At 45.0% G+C, this 23,409-nt stretch overlaps 1 protein-coding gene across 1 annotated transcript in view; it reads right to left on the bottom strand.

Annotated features, from left to right (window-relative positions):
• MOB1B (MOB kinase activator 1B) overlaps window positions 1-23,409 on the bottom strand; it is a 94,715-nt gene that overhangs the window by 9,097 nt on the left and 62,209 nt on the right. Inside the window, exon 5 of the mRNA XM_044303531.1 lies at window positions 7,986-8,149. Coding sequence (XP_044159466.1) covers window positions 7,986-8,149 — 164 coding nt within the window. The remainder of the gene's footprint in view (window positions 1-7,985; window positions 8,150-23,409) is intronic.

The following is a 23,409-nucleotide window of genomic DNA, read 5'->3' as shown; positions in this document are numbered from 1 at the left end:
ATGATCGCATGGCACGTCATCCATGCGCATTGGGCGCTCTGACGTCACTCTGGAGCGCCCCGGGAGCCGCGCGGACTGTAAGTATACCGCCCCCCCGCTCCCCACTACTACTATGGCAACCAGGCGTGTAATTCCGGTAAGTGGAGTACACGCCGGATCCGGACAACGCAAGTGTGAAAGAGGCCTTAGAGCTATGTTTTATGGAAGCAGAAAGTAGGTATTTAAAACACTTATATAATGTTCCTACTTTTAATATAGTGATTAGAACTGTATACTGAACTGGTTATATGTATGTTTACTTACAGTTCCACCATACAAGTTTATTTAAATCATTTGGTGTGCTCTTTAAACCTACTGTTTACATAGAATGGCGCTAGAGGAATTACAGAGTAATAGACAGTCTGGTTACACTAAAAGTCAGATATAATCAAAATTCTTCTAATGCCACAGCGCAAAAGGCACTTCATAGTGCTGCACCTGACACACCGAGAACCAGCATCATAATCATTGCAGCACAGGCCTTGAAAAGAGTCAAGGTTATTCATATACTCTCCTGCCCTCCTGCCCATCTGCTGATGATTGGCAGTTCTCTACTAGAGAGAAAGGGAGAAAACTAGGTATTAGACTGCCAATCAGCAGATGGGTGGGGAGAGCAGATTAGGAATAAACATGACTCTTCTCAGGTAAATTTGACTCTTTTCCAGGCCTGGGCTGTAATGATTATGATGCTGGTTCTCAGCAACCACTTTTAGCTGATGTGTGACACACCGCTGAAATCAGCATTTCCGTCACTACTTTTTACTGCCGTCAGTACGGTCAGCATAAAGTTGATGACAGGTTCCCTTTAATGTGGGAGAATGAAATGAAAGTAAGTAGTAAGATAACAATCACATATTCCGAATCTGTGTTTTTTTTTTTTAGCTCAATCTGTGTTATTTACGAGCAGGAAGAGTATGGAACAGGCTCATAAGCTGAGCCTGTCCATAAGCGGCAGCACGGTCAAAAGTAACTGCGGAATCTGAGCAGTAGACAGAGGAAAGGGGTTCCTCTGTCCTCCCATTGGACTGTAACTGCATAAACGTGGGGTTTCAATCAGTTATTATGGCAGCGTGGGGCCTTGTGAAGGGTTTCAGGCCTCTCATGGGAAGCTGCTTTTTAAGACCTGGCTGCAGCAGGGCTTAATAGGAATCTTGTAAAAATACAATAGTATAACAATGCTGTCTATAATGTAAGCATCCAGAGCAGTGTTCCTCAACTCCAGTCCTCAGGGCCCACATGCCAGTCATGATTTGAGAATTATCCCACAGAATGAATACCTGTGGTACGCCCTGATGCATTGACAATATTTATATCACCTCCTCAATACTAAGGAAATCCTGAAAACATGATCAGCAGGTAGGCCCTGAGGACTGGAGTTAAGGAACTCTGATCCAGAGGATTGCAAGTTCAAATCCCCTATGTGGACTAAATATTAAATAAAAAAATGTTTTTAAAATATAAAAAAACACACTAAAATATTCAAATCATCCCCTTTGCCACTTTTACATATAAATTAAACCAAAAATAAAACACAATTGGTATTGACATGTCTGAAAATATCAGAACTATTAAAATATATAAATATTTATCATGTCTGCCATGTCATTTTTAGAGATCAGAAAGAAAGGCGGTTATACAGTGCTGTTCCAGGTATATCCTGGGGGCACAGTGGGCGCAAGAAGGCCAGACACCCGGTCTGCAGTATTAACCACCTCCGGACCGCCTAACGCAGATTCGCGTTCCGGAGGTGGCAGCTCTGCACAGAGTCACGCATATATGCGTCATCTCGCGAGAGCCGCGATTTCCTGTGAACGCGCGCACACAGGCGCGTGCGTTCACAGGAACGGAAGGTAAGCGAGTGGATCTCCAGCCTGCCATCGGCGATCGTTCGCTGGCAGGCTGGAGATGTGATTTTTTTTAACCCCTAACAGGTATATTAGACGCTGTTTTGATAACAGCGTCTAATATACCTGCTACCTGGTCCTCTGGTGGTCCCTTTTGTTTGGATCGACCACCAGAGGACACAGGTAGCTGTGTAAAGTACCACAAAACACCACTACACTACACCCCCCCCTGTCACTTATTAACCCCTTATGAACCCCTGCTCACCCATGATCACCCCATTTAGACTCCCTGATCACCCCCCTGTCATTGATCACCCCCCTGTAAGGCTCCATTCAGACGTCCGTATGATTTTTACAGATCCACGGATACATGGATCGGATCCGCAAAACACGTACGGACATCTGAATGGAGCCTTACAGGGGGGTGATCAATGACAGGGAGGTGATCACCCATATAGATTCCCTGATCACCCCCCTGTCATTGATCACCCCCCTGTAAGGCTTCAGACGTCCGAATGATTTTTAGGGATCCACGGATACATGGATCGGATCCGCAAAACACATATGGACGTCTGAATGGAGCCTTACAGGGGGGTGATCAATGACAAGGGGATGATCACGCATATAGACTTCCTGATCACTTCCCTGTCATTGATCACCCCCCTGTAAGGCTCCATTCAGACGTCCGTATGATTTTTACGGATCCACGGATACATGGATCGGATCCGCAAAACACATACGGACGTCTGAATGGAGCCTTACAGGGGGGTGATCAATGACAGGGGGGTGATCAGGGAGTCTATATGGGTGATCACCCCCCTGTCATTGATCACCCCCCTGTAAGGCTCCATTCAGACGTCCGTATGTGTTTTGCGGATCCGATCCATGTATCCGTGGATCCGTAAAAATCATACGGACGTCTGAATGGAGCCTTACAGGGGGGTGATCAATGACAGGGCGGTGATCACCCCATATAGACTCCCTGATCACCCCCCTGTCATTGATCACTCCCTGTAAGGCTCCATTCAGACATTTTTTTTTCACCCAAGTTAGCTTTTATTTTATTAAATTTTTTTCTTTTTTCTTACTAAGTCTCATATTCCACTAACTTGTGTCAAAAAATAAAATCTCACATGAACTCACCATACCCCTCACGGAATCCAAATGCGTAAAATTTTTTAGACATTTATATTCCAGACTTCCTCTCACGCTTTAGGGCCCCTAAAATGCCAGGGCAGTATAAATACCCCACATGTGACCCCATTTTGGAAAGAAGACACCCCAAGGTATTCCGTGAGGGGCATATTGAGTCCATGAAAGATTGAAATTTTTGTCCTAAGTTAGCGGAAAGGGAGACTTTGTGAGAAAATACAAAAAAAAAAAATTTACGCTAACTTGTGCCAAAAAAAAAAAAACATTCTAGGAACTCGCCATGCCCCTCACAGAATACCTTGGGGTGTCTTCTTTCCAAAATGGGGTCACATGTGGGGTATTTATACTGCCCTGGCATTTTAGGGGCCCGAAAGCGTGAGAAGAAGTCTGGGATCCAAATGTCTAAAAATGCCCTCCTAAAAGGAATTTGGGCCGCTTTGCACATCTAGGCTGCAAAAAAGTGTCACACATGCGGTATCGCCGTACTCAGGAGAAGTTGGGGAATGTGTTTTGGGGTGTCATTTTACATATACCCATGCTGGGTGAGATAAATATCTTGGTCAAATGCCAACTTTGTATAAAAAAATGGGAAAAGTTGTCTTTTGCCAAGATATTTCTCTCACCCAGCATGGGTATATGTAAAATGACACCCCAAAATACATTCCCCAACTTCTCCTGAGTACGGCGATACCACATGTGTGAAACTTTTTTGCCTCCTAGGTGGGCAAACGGCACACATTCCAAAAGAGCACCTTTAGGATTTCACAGGTCATTTTTTACACATTTTGATTTCAAACTACTTTGCACACACTAGGGCCCCTAAAATGCCAGGGCAGTATAACTACCCGACAAGTGACCCCATTTTGGAAAGAAGACACCCCAAGGTATTTCGTGATGGGCATAGTGAGTTCATGGAAGTTTTTATTTTTTGTCACAAGTTAGTGGAATATGAGACTTTGTTAGAAAAAAATAAATAAAATCATCATTTTCCGCTAACTTGTGACAAAAAATAAAAAGTTCTATGAACTCACTATGCCCATCAGTGAATACCTTAGGGTGTCTACTTTCCGAACTGGGGTCATTTGTGGGGTGTTTGTACTGTCTGGGCATTGTAGAACCTCAGGAAACATGACAGGTGCTCAGAAAGTCAGAGCTGCTTCAAAAAGCGGAAATTCACATTTTTGTACCATAGTTTGTAAACGCTATAACTTTTACCCAAACCATTTTTTTTTGACCCAAACATTTTTTTTTTATCAAAGACATGTAGAACAATAAATTTAGCGAAAAATTTATATATGGATGTCGTTTTTTTTTTGCAAAATTTTACAACTGAAAGTGAAAAATGTCATTTAAAAAAAAAAAAAAAACGTTAAATTTCGATTAATAACAAAAAAAGTAAAAATGTCAGCAGCAATGAAATACCACCAAATGAAAGCTCTATTAGTGAGAAGAAAAGGAGGTAAAATTCATTTGGGTGGTAAGTTGCATGACCGAGCAATAAACGGTGAAAGTAGTGTAGTGCAGAAGTGTAAAAAGTGGCCTGGTCATTAAGGGGGTTTCAGCTAGCGGGGTTGAAGTGGTTAAATTATCGTCCAATGCCAGAGTGGTGAACAAAATGAACTCTTAATAGAGTAGCAAGGTAAAAGTGTACCAGGAAGTGAATAAAAAAAGTCTCTAAGTGACAAATAGACAGTATAAAATTACTAATTGAAGTATAAAAATCATATAAAAATCAATTATAGGATACATGGATTGTATTTAAATATACTCAACTTGGTGTATATCAACAAATCTCAGTGTATCGCCTTCATGAGCATAAAATAAGCACTGGTAAAGGACTTATTTTACCGGGGAGGGAAGTATAGGCTAAGCACATAACACCTATACTTGTACCTCCCCCGCAGAGATAGTCTTGTAATGGTGGATGTGACTTCTACGTCCCCCAAAAGGATGACACCAGGGCTCCAAGTTCCAAAGTAGAGGTCTTCAATACATAAGCTTGACGCGTTTCGGGACAGTACCCCTTTATCAAGGAGCAGGAAACTTGATAAAGGGGTACTGTTAATTTTGTTCACCACTCTGGCATTGGACGATAATTGAATACTGCAGACCGGTGTCTGGCCCTCTGGCACCCCCACTGTGCTCCCGGGATATACCTGGAACAGCATTGTATAACCGCCTTTCTTATCTCTTTTCATTCCAGCAGTTCACTGGTGTGCACTGATTTTCATGGTTTGGGGAGCTGCCTTATTCCCTTTGAGTCATCACATCTAGACCTTTCACTACCATTCATTGCAGATATCCATTGGCGCCTCACAGGCCCGTCGCTAAGGGACAGGCAAAACAAACAATTGCTTGGGGCCCCGAGCTGGACGGGGCCAAACAGAGTAACTCAGAAGATTCGATGGTATATTCTAGCCCCCAGGCAAGCATCCCCGTCACCATGGGAACGCCTGGGGGTTAGAATATACCATCGGATCTGAGTTTTACGAGCTCAGTGAGATCGCAAAAACTCAAATCCAATGGTATATTCTAACCCCCAGGCGTTCCCATGGTGACGGGGACGCTTGCCTGGGGGTTAGAATATACAGGGCCACGCCGCTCACAGCAGTATATTTTAAACCAATCAGTAACTACTTTAACTTTATTCATTGCTCATTGCTGAGCTCTTAACTTGGATTATTTGGATATCTCTTACTTTGTCTTCGCTCCGGTAACTAACAGCAGGCAGCGGGGGGCGGCGCTCACTGACTGTCACTGACGTCAGGCGCCTGCTCCTCCCACTAGGCGGCGCAGGCGCGTGACGTCAGTGAGTGAGCGCCGCCTGCACTGCCTGCTGTTAGTTACCGGAGCGAAGACAAAGTAAGAGATATCCAAATAATCCAAGTTAAGAGCTCAGCAATGAGCAATGAATAAAGTTAAAGTAGTTACTGATTAGTTTATAAATATACTGCTGTGAGCGTCGGGGAGGGGGATCTGTGGATGGCACTGTAGGGGGATCTGTGGATGGCAGTGCCATCCACAGATCCCCCTACAGTGCCATCCACAGATCCCCCCTCCCCTAAACAGTGCCATCCACAGATCCCCCCCCCCTAAACAGTGCCATCCACAGATCCCCCCTCCCCTAAACAGTGCCATCCACAGATCCCCCTACAGTGCCATCCACAGATCCCCCCTCCCCTAAACAGTGCCATCCACAGATCCCTCTACAGTGCCATCCACAGATCCCTCTACAGTGCCATCCACAGATCCCTCTACAGTGCCATCCACAGATCCCCCCTCCCCTAAACAGTGCCATCCACAGATCTCCCCCCTAAACAGTGCCACCCACAGATCTCCCCCCTAAACAGTGCCATCCACAGATCCCCCCTAAACAGTGCCATCCACAGATCCCCCCTAAACAGTGCCATCCACAGATCCCCCTCCCCTAAACAGTGCCATCCACAGATCCCCCCTAAACAGTGCCATCCACAGATCCCCCTACAGTGCCATCCACAGATCCCCCTCCCCTAAACAGTGCCACCCACAGATCTCCCCCCTAAACAGTGCCACCCACAGATCCCCCCTAAACAGTGCCATCCACAGATCTCCCCCCTGAACAGTGCCATCCACAGATCCCCCCCTAAACAGTGCCATCCACAGTATTTGCACTGTAAACCTTTTTTATTTATATAAAGTGTGGGTGAACTTAAACTGTATGACTATACTGTGGTTCCTGTAGGCTTTGCGTGCGTAAGGTGTGGAGGGGGGGGCCTCCATGTCTATTTTGCTTGGGGCCCCCAAATTCCTTCAAACGGCCCTGGCGCCTCATATCCTATTCCCTCCTTTGCTGTCCTACATCCCTGTTCACCCGACTTCTTTTTGTTTTATTATATCCTTCATATCATTTTCAGCACATAGTAAACGCCCTAACAAAAAAATATATAAAATGGTAGACTTGCGTTCCCTCCCCCCCCCCACCCCCCTTAAACTACAGTGAATTTTTTTCACAACACTATATGGTAAAAGACTCCATCAATTTTACATACAAAAAATAAGCCCTTATATAACTACGCTAATGGGAAAGTAAAAAAGTTATGACTTTTGGAAGGCAGGAAAGAAAAACTTAAAACGCAAAAATGAAAATTGTCCCGGTCGTTAAGTGTTCTCTGGTTATACAGTTTTTCAGCAAGTACTACCAGGCTGCCTCCGTAAACAGAAGATTGATACTTACCTGCTCCCTGCCGCTCCGGTCCTCTGCAATGCATCTGCTGTGTCCAGTCTTCCAGCACTACAAGGGCATGCTTACATGTGGACAAAAGCAGCACGTCACAGATAATACCAGGCATTAGTTCCAGTGGAACATGGACACAGCGGAAGCATTGCAGCTGTATTAAATCTTTTCCCTCCAAGCTATATATCAATCTGGTAAGCCCCTCCGGCTCTATAACATTCTGCCTACTGATTGCACTGCATTTTTGTCCTCACACGTTCCCATTAAAGGAATATATAGACTGATATACAGTTTTGTTGGAAATTATTCACTATTTTCTATCATTAGGAGTCCAATGGGCAGTCCTGCTCAATGATTGACAGCCTTCAGCTGTGCATACAGAGATAGACCTGTCTATGACCTCTCAGCATCGAAGGAACAGGGATTAAAAGGAATAATATACATGACCTTTTTCTCATAAAATTATATATCAATCTGCCCAGCTCCTCCTGCTGTATGCCATGCTGAAAAGACCATATGATCGGGGCTTTTAAACTTTTGCTTGAATTCTATTACAAACAGAGAGCACTTATAACAACATATAAAAATGGCACTGTGCTTTTTAAAAAAAATAAAATAAATTATGTTACATTAAGACGGTGTTTGCAACATAGGTTTTGTCTATAACTGACACTGGCAAACAGTGCAGGCAGATTTTCCTAAAATGTGTCAAAATGAGTAGAGGATAACATTATTACCTGGACAAAAAATATAAAGTGCTTAAATGATGTGTTGAGATGTGCCTCTTCCTGCAGCTGGATAACGGAGTCAAAGTGCTGGTGGTAGATGTGGGCATAAACTCGGAAAAGTCGCTTTAATATAATTTTGGCTACGGACATAAAGTTCTTTGGAAACGGAACTCCTAAAACGTAAGAAAATTATAAATTATACCACAGCCAAACAACAGACAGTTAACATTAGCCTAGAGACTCCTGATAATTGGCACAATTACAGAGACATAATACTGCAGGGAATATATATCTTTGTAGACATATACCGTATTTTTCGCCCTATAAGACGCACCTAGGTTTTTAAAGGAGGAAAAAAATATATATACATTTGAACCAAAAGGTGTGCCTAATGGTGTTATGTGGGATCTGGGGATGGCACTGTTATGGGGGGGGGGGGGGTCGGTGGATGGCACTGTTATGGGGATCTGTGGATGGCACTGTTATGGGGATCTGTGGATGGCACGGTTATGGGGATCTGTGGATGGCACGGTTATGGGGATCTGTGGATGGCACGGTTATGGGGATCTGTGGATGGCACTGTTATGGGGATCTGTGGATGGCACTGTTATGGGGATCTGTGGATGGCACGGTTATGGGGATCTGTGGATGGCACGGTTATGGGGATCTGTGGATGGCACGGTTATGGGGATCTGTGGATGGCACGGTTATGGGGATCTGTGGATGGCACGGTTATGGGGATCTGTGGATGGCACGGTTATGGGGATCTGTGGATGGCACGGTTATGGGGATCTGTGGATGGCACGGTTATGGGGATCTGTGGATGGCACGGTTATGGGGATCTGTGGATGGCACGGTTATGGGGATCTGTGGATGGCACGGTTATGGGGATCTGTGGATGGCACGGTTATGGGGATCTGTGGATGGCACGGTTATGGGGATCTGTGGATGGCACGGTTATGGGGATCTGTGGATGGCACGGTTATGGGGATCTGTGGATGGCACGGTTATGGGGATCTGTGGATGGCACGGTTATGGGGATCTGTGGATGGCACGGTTATGGGGATCTGTGGATGGCACGGTTATGGGGATCTGTGGATGGCACGGTTATGGGGATCTGTGGATGGCACGGTTATGGGGATCTGTGGATGGCACGGTTATGGGGATCTGTGGATGGCACGGTTATGGGGATCTGTGGATGGCACGGTTATGGGGATCTGTGGATGGCACGGTTATGGGGATCTGTGGATGGCACGGTTATGGGGATCTGTGGATGGCACGGTTATGGGGATCTGTGGATGGCACGGTTATGGGGATCTGTGGATGGCACGGTTATGGGGATCTGTGGATGGCACGGTTATGGGGATCTGTGGATGGCACGGTTATGGGGATCTGTGGATGGCACGGTTATGGGGATCTGTGGATGGCACGGTTATGGGGATCTGTGGATGGCACGGTTATGGGGATCTGTGGATGGCACGGTTATGGGGATCTGTGGATGGCACGGTTATGGGGATCTGTGGATGGCACGGTTATGGGGATCTGTGGATGGCACGGTTATGGGGATCTGTGGATGGCACGGTTATGGGGATCTGTGGATGGCACGGTTATGGGGATCTGTGGATGGCACGGTTATGGGGATCTGTGGATGGCACGGTTATGGGGATCTGTGGATGGCACGGTTATGGGGATCTGTGGATGGCACGGTTATGGGGATCTGTGGATGGCACGGTTATGGGGATCTGTGGATGGCACGGTTATGGGGATCTGTGGATGGCACGGTTATGGGGATCTGTGGATGGCACGGTTATGGGGATCTGTGGATGGCACGGTTATGGGGGGCACTGTGGATGGCACGGTTATGGGGGGCACTGTGGATGGCACGGTTATGGGGGGCACTGTGGATGGCACGGTTATGGGGGGCACTGTGGATGGCACGGTTATTGGGGACTGTGGATGGCACTGTTATGGGGGATCTGTTGATGACACAAATAGCATTTTACGCTATGTGTCATCCACAGACCCCCATAACAGTGCCATCCACAAATCCCCATAACAGTGCTATCCATAGAATGACCCCCAATAGGGAGGAGGGGCCGGCATCTAGCTCTGTAATTACAGCGGGCTCGGTGCAGTCACTGTATTCTGCTACACCGGGCCCGCTCACTGTAGGAATCCTAACAGCAGACAATGCTGTATGCTGATTAAGGTACCGTAACAGTAGTCTTTTATGCAGCCTGTACTTACGATACTAACTTTCCGGCAGGCAGGAGGCTGAGCTGGCGGGCGGGCGCTGAAAACGTAACTCACTATGTCACGCCCCGGCTCTCCCTTCTTCATTCATAAAGTGGGCGGAGCCGGCGCGTGACATAGTGAGTTACGTTGTCAGCGCCCGCCCGCCAGCTCAGCCTCCTGCCTGCTGGCTGCCGGAAAGTTAGTATCGTAAGTACAGGCTGCATAAAAGACTACTGTTAGCATTGCCTGCAGTTAGGATTCCTACAGTGAGCGGGCCCGGTGTAGCAGAATACAGTGACTGCACCGGGCCCGCTGTAGTTACAGAGCTGGATGCCGGCCCCTCCTCCCTCATCCATGCCTACTAATACACCCGCCACCGCGCTGCGCAGCATGCGGTCGGCGGTATACAAACTTAAGTATGCGCCACATAAGACGCACTGCCTTCCCCCCCCAATTTTGGGGGGGGAAAAGTGCGTCTTATAGGGCGAAAAATACGGTACTTACATTTGTCATTCAAAGCTCCATTTAACAGGTCTATCTAAAATAAAAACTTTTTATATGCAAGCAGAACCATTATGTTTTTTTCTAGACACTACTCACCAAAAATTTGAGATATTTGGGTTTTGGGTGACATTTATGGAAAACGTAAAAAGTTCACACTAGAGTGATATTAGATCCTGAAAGTAGGACATTTAAGTAAAAGTACGCAATGGTGATTTCCTCATCTCAAACATTTTATTGAAAGAAAAAAAGCCAACAGTGGTGAGTATGCCCCCTCAATAACTTGTCATATGGCATTGAGCATCAATTACAGCTTGACAAGAATGTCTCATGCTGTTCACAAGTTGTTCTCCTTGATGTCTCCAACATTGTTGGCGGGCATCATTTCTGCTCAGCGTGAATCGACTTTCAGCACTGACACCCACTGGTCCCTCGTCCAGCGTAGATGAAAAGACGATAACGCCTGTGCCTGGTGGTGTGGCCAGGTACCCTTGCAGGTCATCTAGCATGCAGACCACGCTGATGTAAATGGTTTTGCATGGTCTGATGTGACACTTCGGTTCCTCTCACCTCCCTTAAAGGTGCCTGAAGTTGTGTGGCATTCATTATCACAAAATAGTATCCATCATGTTTTTATGTTTTATTTAATCTTAATGCAACACCAATGTGAGTATAAAAAGTGAACTTCAGCTGCCTATTTTGCTGGGAAACCGTTAAAAAAATTAAGTATATTACAAACATTTATTTTATGGCATTTACAATAAGTTTTAATAAAGTATATGGAAAAATGAAAACATCATTAGGTCTTATTTGAGAGGAAACAAGTACTATGCCATATTTTCAATCTATAAAACTATTGCAAATGCATTTCCTCATAGATTTTTTTTTGCATCTGGTGTGTTTTTTTTTTGTAAAAATACCAGCTCCAGATGTTAGCAGGAACCTTTGGGAAATATGAATTGCAAATCACAAGTGTTCTTTTGCTACTGGTGTTTTTGTTATGTACCCATTGATCTCCACCATAAAAAAACAACAGGGTCAGGAGGTTTGTCAGTATGTAATTACAGTGTAAGTCCAAGTTCACACTTCAGTTATTTCCATCAGTTATTGTGAGCCAAAACCGGTAGTGAGGCCTCCACAGAGATCAGGTGTAATGTAAAGATTTGCACCTGTTCTGGTTTGGGCTCCCAATAACTGATGGACATACAGTCAGGTCCATAAATATTGGGACATCAACACAATTCTAACATCTTTGGCTCTATACACCATCACAATGGATTTGAAATGAAATGAACAAGATGTGCTTTAACTGCAGACTGTCAGCTTTAATTTGAGGGTATTTACATCCAAATCAGGTGAACGGTGTAGGAATTACAACAGTTTGCATATGTGCGTCTCACTTGTTAACCCCTTAAGGACACAGCCCTATTTCACCTTAAGGACCAGGCCATTTTTTGCAAATCTGACCAGAGTCACTTTAAGTGCTGATAACTTTAAAACGCTTTGACTTATCCAGGCCATTCTGAGATTGTTTTTTCGTCACATATTGTACTTCATGACACTGGTAAAATGAAGTCAAAAAAATTATTTTTTTTGCACCAAAAAATACCAAATTTAACAAAAATTTTGAAAAATTAGCAAATTTCAAAGTTCCAGTTTCTCTACTTCTGTAATACATAGTAATACCCCCAAAAATTTGGATGACTTTACATTCCCCATATGTCTACTTCATGTTTGAATTATTTTGGGAATGATATTTTATTTTTTGGGGATGTTATAAGGCTTAGAAGTTTAGAAGCAAATCTTGAAATTTTTCAGAAATTTACAAAAACTCAATTTTTAGGGACCAGTTCAGGTCTCAAGTCACTTTGCGAGGCTTACATAATAGAAACCACCCAAAAATGACCCCATCTAAGAAACTACACCCCTCAAGGTATTCAAAACTGATTTTGAATACGTTGTTAACCCTTTAGGTGTTGCACAAGAGTTATTGGCAAATGGGGAGGAAATTTGAGAATTTTATTTTTTTGTCTAATTTTTCATTTTAACCCATTTTTTCCACTAACAAAGCAAGGGTTAACAGCCAAACAAGACGGTATCTTTATTGCCCTGACTCTGCCGTTTACAGAAACACCCAATATGTGGCCGTAAACTACTGTACGGCCACACAGCGGGGCGTAGAGTGAAAGGTGCGCAGTTTGGTTTTTGGAAGGCTGATTTTTATGGACTGGTTTATTTACACCATGTCCCATTTGAAGCCCCCTGATGCACCCATAGAAACTCCATAAAAGTGACCCTATCTAAGAAACTACACCCCTCAAGGTATTCAAAACTGATTTTACATACGTCGTTAACCCTTTAGGTGTTGCACAAGAGTTATTGGCAAATGGCGATGAAATTTGAGAATTTCATTTTTTTGCCTAATTTTCCATTTTAACCCATTTTTTCCACTAACAAAGCAAGGGTTAACAGCCAAACAAGACTGTATCTTTATTGCCCTGACTCTGCTGTTTACAGAAACACCCCATATGTGGCCGTAAACTACTGTACGGCCACACAGCGGGGCGTAGAGGGAAAGGTGCGCCGTTTGTTTTTTGGAGGGCTGATTTTTATGGACCGGTTTTTTGACACCAAGTCCCATTTGAAGCCCCCCTGATGCACCCCCAGATTATAAACTCCATAAAAGTGACCCCATCTAAGAAACTACACCCATCAAGGTATTCAAAACGGATTTTACAAACTTTGTTAACCCTTTAGGTGTTGCACAAGATTTAATGGAAAATAGAGATACAATTTCAAAATTTCACTTTTTTGGCAGATTTTCCATTTTAATTTTTTTTTTCCAGTTACAAAGCAAGGGTTAACAGCCAAACAAAACTCATTATTTATGGCCCTGATTCTGTAGTTTACAGAAACACCCCATATGTGGTCGTAAACCGCTGTACGGGCACACGGCAGGGCGCAGAAGGAAAGGAATGCCATACGGTTTTTGGAAGGCAGGTTTTGCTGGACTATTTTTTTTTACACCATGTCCCATTTGAAGCCCCCCTGATGCACCCCTAGAGTAGAAACTCCAAAAAAGTGACCCCATTTTAGAAACTACGGGATAGGTTGGCAGTTTTGTTGGTACTAGTTTAGGGTACATATGATTTTTGGTTGCTCTATATTACACTTTTTGTGCGGCAAGGTAACAAGAAATAGCTTTTTTGGCAGCGTTTTTTATTTTTTTATTTACAACATTCATCTGACAGGTTAGATCATGTGGTAATTTTATAGAGCAGGTTGTCACGGACGCGGCGATACCTAATATGTATACAATTTTTTTTATTTATGTACGTTTTACACAATGATTTCATTTTTAAAACAAAAAAAATGTTTTAGTGTCTCCATAGTCTAAGAGCCATTGTTTTTTCAGTTTTTGGGTGATTATCTTAAGTAGGGTCTCATTTTTTGCGGGATGAGATGACGGTTTGATTGGCACTATTTTGGGGTGCATATGACTTTTTGATCGCTTGCTATTACACTTTTTGTGACGTAAGATGACAAAAAATGGCTTTTTTTACACCGTTTTTATTTTTATTTTTTTACGGTGGTCACCTGAGGGGTTAGGTCATGTGATATTTTTATAGAGCCGGTCGATACGGACGTGGCGATACCTAATATGTATACTTTTTTTTTATTTATGTAAGTTTTACACAATGATTTCATTTTTGAAACAAAAAAAATGATGTTTTAGTGTTTCCATAGTCTAAGAGCCATAGTTTTTTCAGTTTTTGGGCGATTATCTTAAGTAGGGTCTCATTTTTTGCGGGATGAGATGACGGTTTGATTGTTACAATTTTGGCGTACATGCGACTTTTTTGATCACTTTTATTACCTTTTTTTGGGAAGTAAGGTGGACAAAATTTCAATTTCATCATAGTTTTTTATTTTTTATTTTTATGGCGTTCACCGTTCGGGTAAAGTAACATGACCGTTTTATAGATCAGGTCGTTACGGACGCGGCGATACCAAACATGTGTAGGGAATTTTATTTTTTTAATTTTTAATCAGTGATAAATGTGTTTTTTGATTTTTACCTTTTTTTCACTTTTTTTTTGACCCAGACCCACTTGGTTCTTGAAGATCCAGTGGGTCTGATGTCTGTATAATACAGTACAGTACAATATATATTGCACTGTACTATATTTTACTTACACTGAACAGATCTATGCTTTCAGCACAGATCTGTTCAGCACCATGGACAGCAGGACGCCTGAGAGGCGTCCTGTTGCCATGGGAACCTTCCCCGTCTGCTCAGTTATGGTCAGAACTGCGCAGACGGGGAAGGGTAAGGACGGGGCTCTGGGGGGGCTGTCTGGGGGCTCTCTCCCTCTCCATTGAGGGGCTGCAAAGGCACTGCAGCCCCCCGATCGGAGAGGGAGGGAGCTCCCTCTTACTGTTAACTTTTTCCATACAGCGGTCCGTACGGACCGCTGTATGGAAAGGGTTAAACGGCTGACATCGCATCACCGATGTCAGCCGTTTATACCAGGGTGCCAGCAATGTGCTGGCACCCTGGTATACCCACTGTACACCAACGATTACGCAATAGGAGGCGGGCGGGGGATCGCGATCCCGCCTGCCGCACCGCCCGCCTCCCGCACCGCCCCCACCGCCCGCAACACCCCCCCTGCACCTCCCACCGGGCTAAAATCATTCAGAGGTGCAGGGGGGGTAATAAATATATATTTTCGCCACACTAAAGTTTCTGATCGCCGCGGTCAGGGACCGCAGCGATCAGAAACTGCAGAAAGCGCAACAAACCGCAGGTCTGAATTGACCTGCGGTTTGTTGCGATCGCGGACATGGGGGGGTCACGGGACCCCCCCGCGCATTTAGCCGAGGTGCCTGCTCAATGATTTGAGCAGGCACCTTGTTCCGATCACAGCCGGCCGCACGGCAGTGATCGGAACAACACATGACGTACCGGTACGTCATGTGTCCTTAAGGACTCGGGAAACATGCCGTACCGATACGTCATGTGTCCTTAAGGGGTTAAGGGACCAAAAGTAATGGGACAGAATAATAATCATAAAATCAAACTTTCACTTTTTAATACTTGGTTGCAAATCCTTTGCAGTCAATTACAGCCTGAAGTCTGGAACATCACCAGACGCTGGGTTTCATCCCTGGTGATGCTCTGCCAGGCCTCTACTGCAACTGTCTTCAGTTCCTGATTGTTCTTGGGCCATTTTCCCTTCAGTTTTGTCTAGCATGCAGACCACGCTGATGTAAATGGTTTTGCATGGTCTGATGTGACGCTTCGGTTCATCTCATCTGCCTTAAAGGTGCCTGAAGTTGTGTGGCATTCATCATCCGGTTCCGCAGGGCCTTGTTCACAATGAAGTGGTTATGTGTAGGATGTGGCCAAAGGATGTCTACATCTATGCCTTTCTGTGACTCTACCAGTCTGTCTCTATCTCTGTTGCAACCGGCTGATGACACTCTAAGCTCAGTGGCCACTTCCGTATGAGAACGTCCTGCTTGAAGCCTCGCAATGGCGAGGTCCTGTTGATCAATTGTTAGGTGTCGTCTTGGTCTCATGATGTCAAAATGAACAGCATGATGATGACGAGGACTGTTTAAATATCAATTCTAAATGAACCAGGAAATTTATTGGGCGATTTCATGGATCAAACACCTGTTGTGAATTTTGCCGTTAAAAGAGACATGCAAGAGACAATAATTATGGAGCGTCTATTCTTATGGCTCTATGTTGTGCTATTCCTTTATTATTTCTACTAGAAGTTGTGAATGCATCTCTAACAGTCTGCAGTAAGGGTACAGAGGGTTGGTGACAAGTTGGGGGTATGTACCTGCACAATCTAAAAGTGGCAGCACTTATTAGATAGAGTGAGTCTGCGCAGATACCCACCCTCAGCTGGTTGCCTCCCCTCTGTACCCTTATTAAGAGTCCAATTGCCCCCCGAAACAATGCCAGAACAGGTCAGAAGCACAGAGGGTAAGAAATGATAAGCTCAGAGTCCTGTCTACAAATGCTCGCAGTTTAGGTAAAAAAATCAATGAACTTGGGTCAATAATGGCATCTGAGAATGTAGATTTAGTGGCTGTTACGGAGACATGGTTTAATGAAAGAAATGACTGGGACATAACCATACCAGGGTACTCTTTATACAGAAGAGACAGAGAAGGCAAGAAAGGAGGAGGAGTGGCCCTGTATGTGAAAGATAGCATTAAATCTAACCTAATACAAGTTGGTGAGGCCAACATAGAGTCAGTTTGGGTTACGTTGCAGTTTGCTAATCATGCAGTAACTCGTGTAGGTGTGATATATAGACCACCTGATCAAGTTAAAGAACTAGATGATCTACTAGTTGAAGAAATAGCTAAAATGACAATGAAAGGAGAAGTTATCATTATGGGAGATTTCAATCTTCCAGATATAAACTGGAAAAACAAAATAGCAAGTTCTACCAGGAGTACAGATATTCTAAATTCCCTACTGGGGTTATCCCTACAACAAATGGTTGAGGAGCCAACCCGGAGGGAGGCCATTTTGGATTTGATATTCACAAATGGGGATTCGGTATATGATGTCATTGTAGGCGAAACCTTGGGATCTAGTGATCACCAGTCAGTGTGGTTTAATATAAGAACTGTGAAAGAGTCCCACCACACAAAAACAAAAGTTTTAGATTTTAGAAAAACAGACTTTTCAAAAATGAAATTAGTCATAAATGAGTCCTTATCAGACTGGAACGGATTACATGGAGTCCAGGAGAAATGGGACTACTTAAAAGGTGCATTATTGAAGGCAACAGAAAATTGCATTAGACTTGTCAGTAAAAGCAAAAAAAGGAAGAGACCACTGTGGTACTCAGCAGAAGTGGCCCAAATCATTAAAAATAAAAAGCTAGCATTTTGTAATTATAAAAAAACCCAGAGCAATGAAGATAAGGAAATCTACAAGATTAGGCAGAAAGAGGCCAAGCAAGTTATAAGAACTTCTAAAGCTCAGGCAGAAGAAAAACTAGCTCAGTCTATGAAAAAAGGGGATAAGACATTCTTCAGATATATAAATGAAAAAAGGAAATTAAAACAAGGAATAACTAAATTAAAAACAAAGGACGGAAGGTATGTAGAAGAGAATAAAGGGCTAGCCGACTGCCTTAATGAATACTTCTGTTCAGTTTTTACAAAAGAAAAAGGAGAAGGACCTCCACTAGAAAGGATGACTAATAAATCGTTTGATGCATGTGTCTTTACAGAGGAAGATGTTCTAAGTTTGCTGTCTAAAGTGAAGACAAATAAGTCACAGGGACCTGATGAGATACACCCAAAATTATTAAAAGAGCTTAGTGGTGAGCTGGCAAAACCGTTAACAGATTTATTTAACCAATCATTAGTAACAGGAGTCGTCCCGGAAGATTGGAAATTGGCAAATGTCGTGCCCATTCACAAGAAAGGTAGTAGGGAGGAATCGAGCAACTATAGACCAGTGAGTCTGACATCAATAGTAGGCAAATTAATGGAAACCCTACTAAAGGATAGGATTGTGGAACATCTAAAATCCCATGGATTGCAAGATGAAAAACAACATGGGTTTACTTCAGGGAGATCATGTCAAACAAATCTTATAGATTTTTTTGACTGGGTGACTAAAATAATAGACGGTGGAGGTGCAGTAGACATCGCATATCTAGATTTTAGTAAGGCTTTTGACACTGTCCCACATAGAAGACTTATCAATAAACTGCAGTCATTGAGCATGGACTCCCATATTGTTGAGTGGATTAGGCAGTGGCTGAGTGACAGACAACAGAGGGTTGTAGTCAATGGAGAACATTCAAAACAAGGTCATGTTACCAGTGGGATTCCACAGGGATCTGTACTGGGACCAATTTTGTTTAATATCTTCATAAGTGATATTGCAAAAGGCCTCGATGGTAAGGTTTGTCTTTTTGCTGATGACACAAAGATATGTAACAGGGTTGATGTTCCTGGAGGGAAAAGCCAAATGGAAAAGGATTTAGGAAAACTAGAAGAATGGTCAGAACTCTGGCAACTGAAATTTAATGTGGATAAGTGCAAGATAATGCACCTGGGGCGTAAAAACCCAAGGGCAGAATATAGAATATTTGACACAGTCTTGACCTCAGTATCTGAGGAAAGGGATTTAGGAGTAATTATTTCAGAAGACTTAAAGGTGGGAAGACAATGTAATAAAGCAGCACAAAATGCCAGCAGAATGCTTGGATGTATAGGGAGAGGTATAAGCAGTAGAAAGAGTGAAGTGCTTATGCCGCTGTACAGAACACTGGTGAGACCTCACTTGGAGTATTGTGCGCAGTACTGGAGGCCATATCTCCAGAAGGATATAGATACTCTAGAGAGAGTTCAGAGAAGAGCTACTAAACTAGTACATGGATTGCAGGATAAAACTTACCAGGAAAGGTTAAAAGACCTTAATATGTATAGCTTGGAAGAAAGAAGAGACAGAGGGGATATGATAGAAACTTTTAAATACATAAAGGGAATCAACTCGGTAAAGGAGGAGAGCATATTTAAAAGAAGAAAAACTACCACAAGAGGACACCGTTTTAAATTAGAGGGGCAAAGGTTTAAAAGTAATATAAGGAAGTATTACTTTACTGAGAGAGTAGTGGATGCATGGAATAGCCTTCCTGCAGAAGTGGTAGCTGCAAATACAGTGAAGGAGTTTAAGCATGCATGGGATAGGCATAAGGCTATCCTTCATATAAGATAGGGCCAGGGACTATTCATAGGATTCAGATATATTGGGCAGACTAGATGGGCCAAATGGTTCTTATCTGCCGACACATTCTATGTTTCTATGTTTCTTACTGCAGACTGCTAGCAATTCATTCATAACTTTTATTATTTCTACTAGAGGAATGGCCCAAAAATAGATATTTAAGAATAGATGTTCTGGAATTGTTATTACATGGGGAATGCATTAGACTATTAAAACAGGAGTGGTAAAAGGTTCTCTTTAAGCTCCTTGTTAGAGAACAGCAAGTTGTGCAAACAGTACTGAAACATTGAACAGTTGGACATGTGCATTCAAAAGTTTAGAGAAAGTCACATTAAGTTCACCTGTAAAGGTTAGAGTGCATTTTAGGTGCATCTTGAAATTTTACCCACAAGCCAAATATCCCTAACTATATTTGTGGTAGGGGCTAAGGTGTATATGAGCGTGGAGTTGGGAGGGATGCCTACCACCCTCCATGATCTTATTTGTCTGAACTGTGCCCGGAGCCAATGCAGGGTAGGCCTGAATATGTGGGCCACCCAAGAGAGTGGAATGAAAGAAAGAAGGGTTGGAAGGGTGGGGCACAAAGCGACCGTCCTCAGGGTGAGGTCGCATGGGAAGATATAGCTGGCAGCCCCGCCCACAAATGCAGGCTGTAACCAGCCTTAATACTTGTGGTAGGGGCTGAGGTGTATATGAGCGTGGAGTTGGGAGGGATGCCTACCACCCTCCATGATCTTATTTGGCTGAACTGTGCCCGGAGCCAGTGCGGGGTAGGCCTGAATATGTGGGCAAGAAGACTACCAACGCTGTTAGGTGTAAAATATTTATTTGAACGAATGGGACAAATTACAAAGCCAATGGACCAAAAGCCCTGGAAATCTCGACCTGCGGGCTGGGTATATACCTGGCAAAGCACGAGGCTCGCCAGCGCCCCATCTTGCGGTGACATGCGCGGGTACCTGGTGCTTAGAGGCCGAGGAGGTGGCTCCTATGCGGAATGAGTGCCCTGAGATCGTATCTGGGTTATACCCTAATCCTGCCGCTAACGTGCGAACGTGGGACACGAACTGAGCCGCGGTGAGAGGCCTGCCCTGGAGGGGAAGTAGCGGGTCCTCCAGAGCAAGAGGAAGGAGAAACTCGGCAAGATCCCCCAGTACCTTGACGGGGCACCAGCTGTTTGATGTGGGAAAGAACCTTATCTTGACGGGAGGACCTACTTGACTAGTCTTGGAAGAAGGGAGAAATAAGGAAAACTGGCCACCCTGACGAACGAAATGGCGTTTAAGGAGGGTGGAGCGTGTCATGGCACTAGAAGTGAATTCCCTAGGTCTTAGAAAGCCGTAAAACCCGAGATAGATATATTGCAGCCTTGATGATAAGGCTTGCTGGGTGCCCAAAGGGGGAACCATCTAGAGCTAGGGACAAACCCCGAAATAACTCACCAGAAACTGTCTCCGCGCCACTGGGCTTGCACTGTTTTTTTGTATGCCCCTAAGGGTTGCCTTTACAGCTTGGTTGGCCAAGATGGATTGGCAGGAGGGATCGTCAAGTAATCTGTAATGCTGGACCCCCGCTAAATACCCCTTGATGGTGTTGTAAGAGAGGTGCAAGTGGAGATGGCAGTGGGCGATGAATGCCATGAGAAAGGTCACATTGTCCTGCCCATTCTGCGGGTGGCTAAGCATGAAGCGGCGGAACGCCTCGTATCCCGTGAGATAGTTCCTGGCGGTGTTCTAAGCTAAAGATCCTTGGACCAACTTCTTCGTGGATGCCACCAGCTGTCCTAGTCCATGGTCAGGAGGCTGAAGAGGGGAACGGGTGTACCCACCGGGTCTGCGTCTGGTATTGCCTGGAAGAAGATGGTGAAGTTAAATCGGGACAAGGCGTCAGCCGACACATTCTCAGCCCCCGCGATGTGGGAAGGGAATATATGGAAGTTGTGCCGCAGGGAAAGCCAAACCAACCTGCGGAGGAGGGACATGATCCTTGGTGATTTGGCCCTGCCTTTGGAAAGAACCTCTACCAGAACTAGGCTATACGTAACGAACGCTACGGGTTTGTTGGCCCAGAGGGGGCCCCAGACCTGGACAGCCGCCACCAGCGGATATAGTTCCAGGAGAGGGGAAGATTTGAGGGACTCGCCATCGAGGGAGAATTCCACCGGCCAATCGCCAACCAGCGCGGATGAAAAATGGCCGCAAACCCGAGGGAGGCGGCGGCATCGGAATGGATCCTCGGGGAAGAGGCATCCAAGGTGGGCATAAAAAGGGATATGCCGTTCCAGGAAGTCAGGAAGGAGTGCCACTTGGGCAGATCCGCAACAGCTTGGTTGTCAAGATGGACGGTGGAATCCTGGTCTGGAGCCGAGGGGAGAAGAGTGAGGAGCCTAGACACGAAGGATCTACCCTGGGGCATGATCCGGGAGGCGAAATTAAGAGAACCCAGGAGGGACTGCAACTCCAGCTTGGTGAGAACCCGGGAGGAAGCCGCGGCGGAGACTGCAGTCCTGATCTTTGATAACTTCGGCTCCGGCAGACTTGCTTCCATACGGACGGAATCTAACACGATACCTAGGAAGGTGACCCTTGTGCTAGGCCCCTCAGTCTTGGAGGTAGCGACTGGGACCTGGAGACTGGAAAACAGCTGGAGCAGGACATCCATCCCGGAGGAATCACCCCGGGGGTTTTGGATGATTAAGTAGTCGTCGAGATAGTGAATGACCATATCCAAACCCCCGTGGTGACCCAAGATCCAGTGCAGGGCGCCCGCGAACTGGTCGAATAACCAAGGGCTGCTCTTGGAGCCAAAGGTGAGTCTATTGGCAAAATAATAATTATGATCCCACTTGATGCCATAAAATCCCCAGAGTTGAGGTGCAATGGGAAGCAGCTTAAAGGCGTCTGCTATATCGGCTTTAGCAAGAAGGGCCCCTCTCCCTGACTGCAAAATTAATTTGATTGCTTCCCCTATGGTGGAATAAGACATGGCAAACTCCTCTGACTGAATCAGGGAATTCAAGCTGGGTGTGGAGGACATATGGGGCGCAGACAGGCCGTAAATTAACCTTTTTTTTTTTGGATGACTGCTTGGAGACTAACCCGATCGGGCTAATCCTCCAGATATCAAATGGGATTGAGTCAAATGGGCCCAGCAGGAACCCTTTATGGACCTCCGCTAACAACAGACTGTCGACTGCGCCCGAATCCTGCATTGCCGACTGCAGATTTTTTCCCTCCCAGGACTCCAGAGGGAGGGCGATCAACCCAGTATGAAAACCCCTCCTGAATCCTGAAAGGAGGAACTGGACCAATTGCTGATTGGGGTGTTCCTGCAAGAGGACAGCCAATAACTCAATGTTAATGTCGGCTAGTCATGGTTTGGAAGATTTTTTAAGACAGGAAGAACGGGGGTGAGCCCTAAAGCACAGGGAGCAGATGTGCAAGGCTCTACAGCTACCAAAACCGCACCCTCCTGCATTCAAATTATTACAAACCTGGCTCTGCCCAAGGAACACGATAGGCCTGTCCAACTTGTCCACGGCCGGCTGGCTTCTTTGGCCAGAAGAACACGGGAGGGCCCGGTCAAGACCCGGGGTGGCCAACAAAGGGCACCAGTCCGCCATGTGCGAGATGGACTGGCATGTCGTGCAGGTGGGAGCTCTCAGCCCGGCGAAGTGCCGGAAAAAGAGCTCCATGTCCAAGTTCGCCCAGTTGGTAACAAACTGAAATTGGACTAGGGCTGCCGCAGCTTTGGCGGAGAAAGAACAATGGTAATCGTAAAAATTGGAGCCGCTATACTTGGGCTGGGGCCACAACTGGACTAGCGTTGAGCGTACCCAACGCTGGTTCTTGAGAGGTCGAGGGAACGATCGCCGTGACCGCAGCCGGGGGATCCTCTGGGCCACGTGACTCTAGCTCG

The sequence above is a fragment of the Bufo gargarizans genome, chromosome 1 (assembly GCF_014858855.1).
Source record: "Bufo gargarizans isolate SCDJY-AF-19 chromosome 1, ASM1485885v1, whole genome shotgun sequence".
In the NCBI taxonomy this organism is placed as follows: domain Eukaryota; kingdom Metazoa; phylum Chordata; class Amphibia; order Anura; family Bufonidae; genus Bufo; species Bufo gargarizans.
This window is presented reverse-complemented; position numbering and strand designations above follow the sequence as displayed.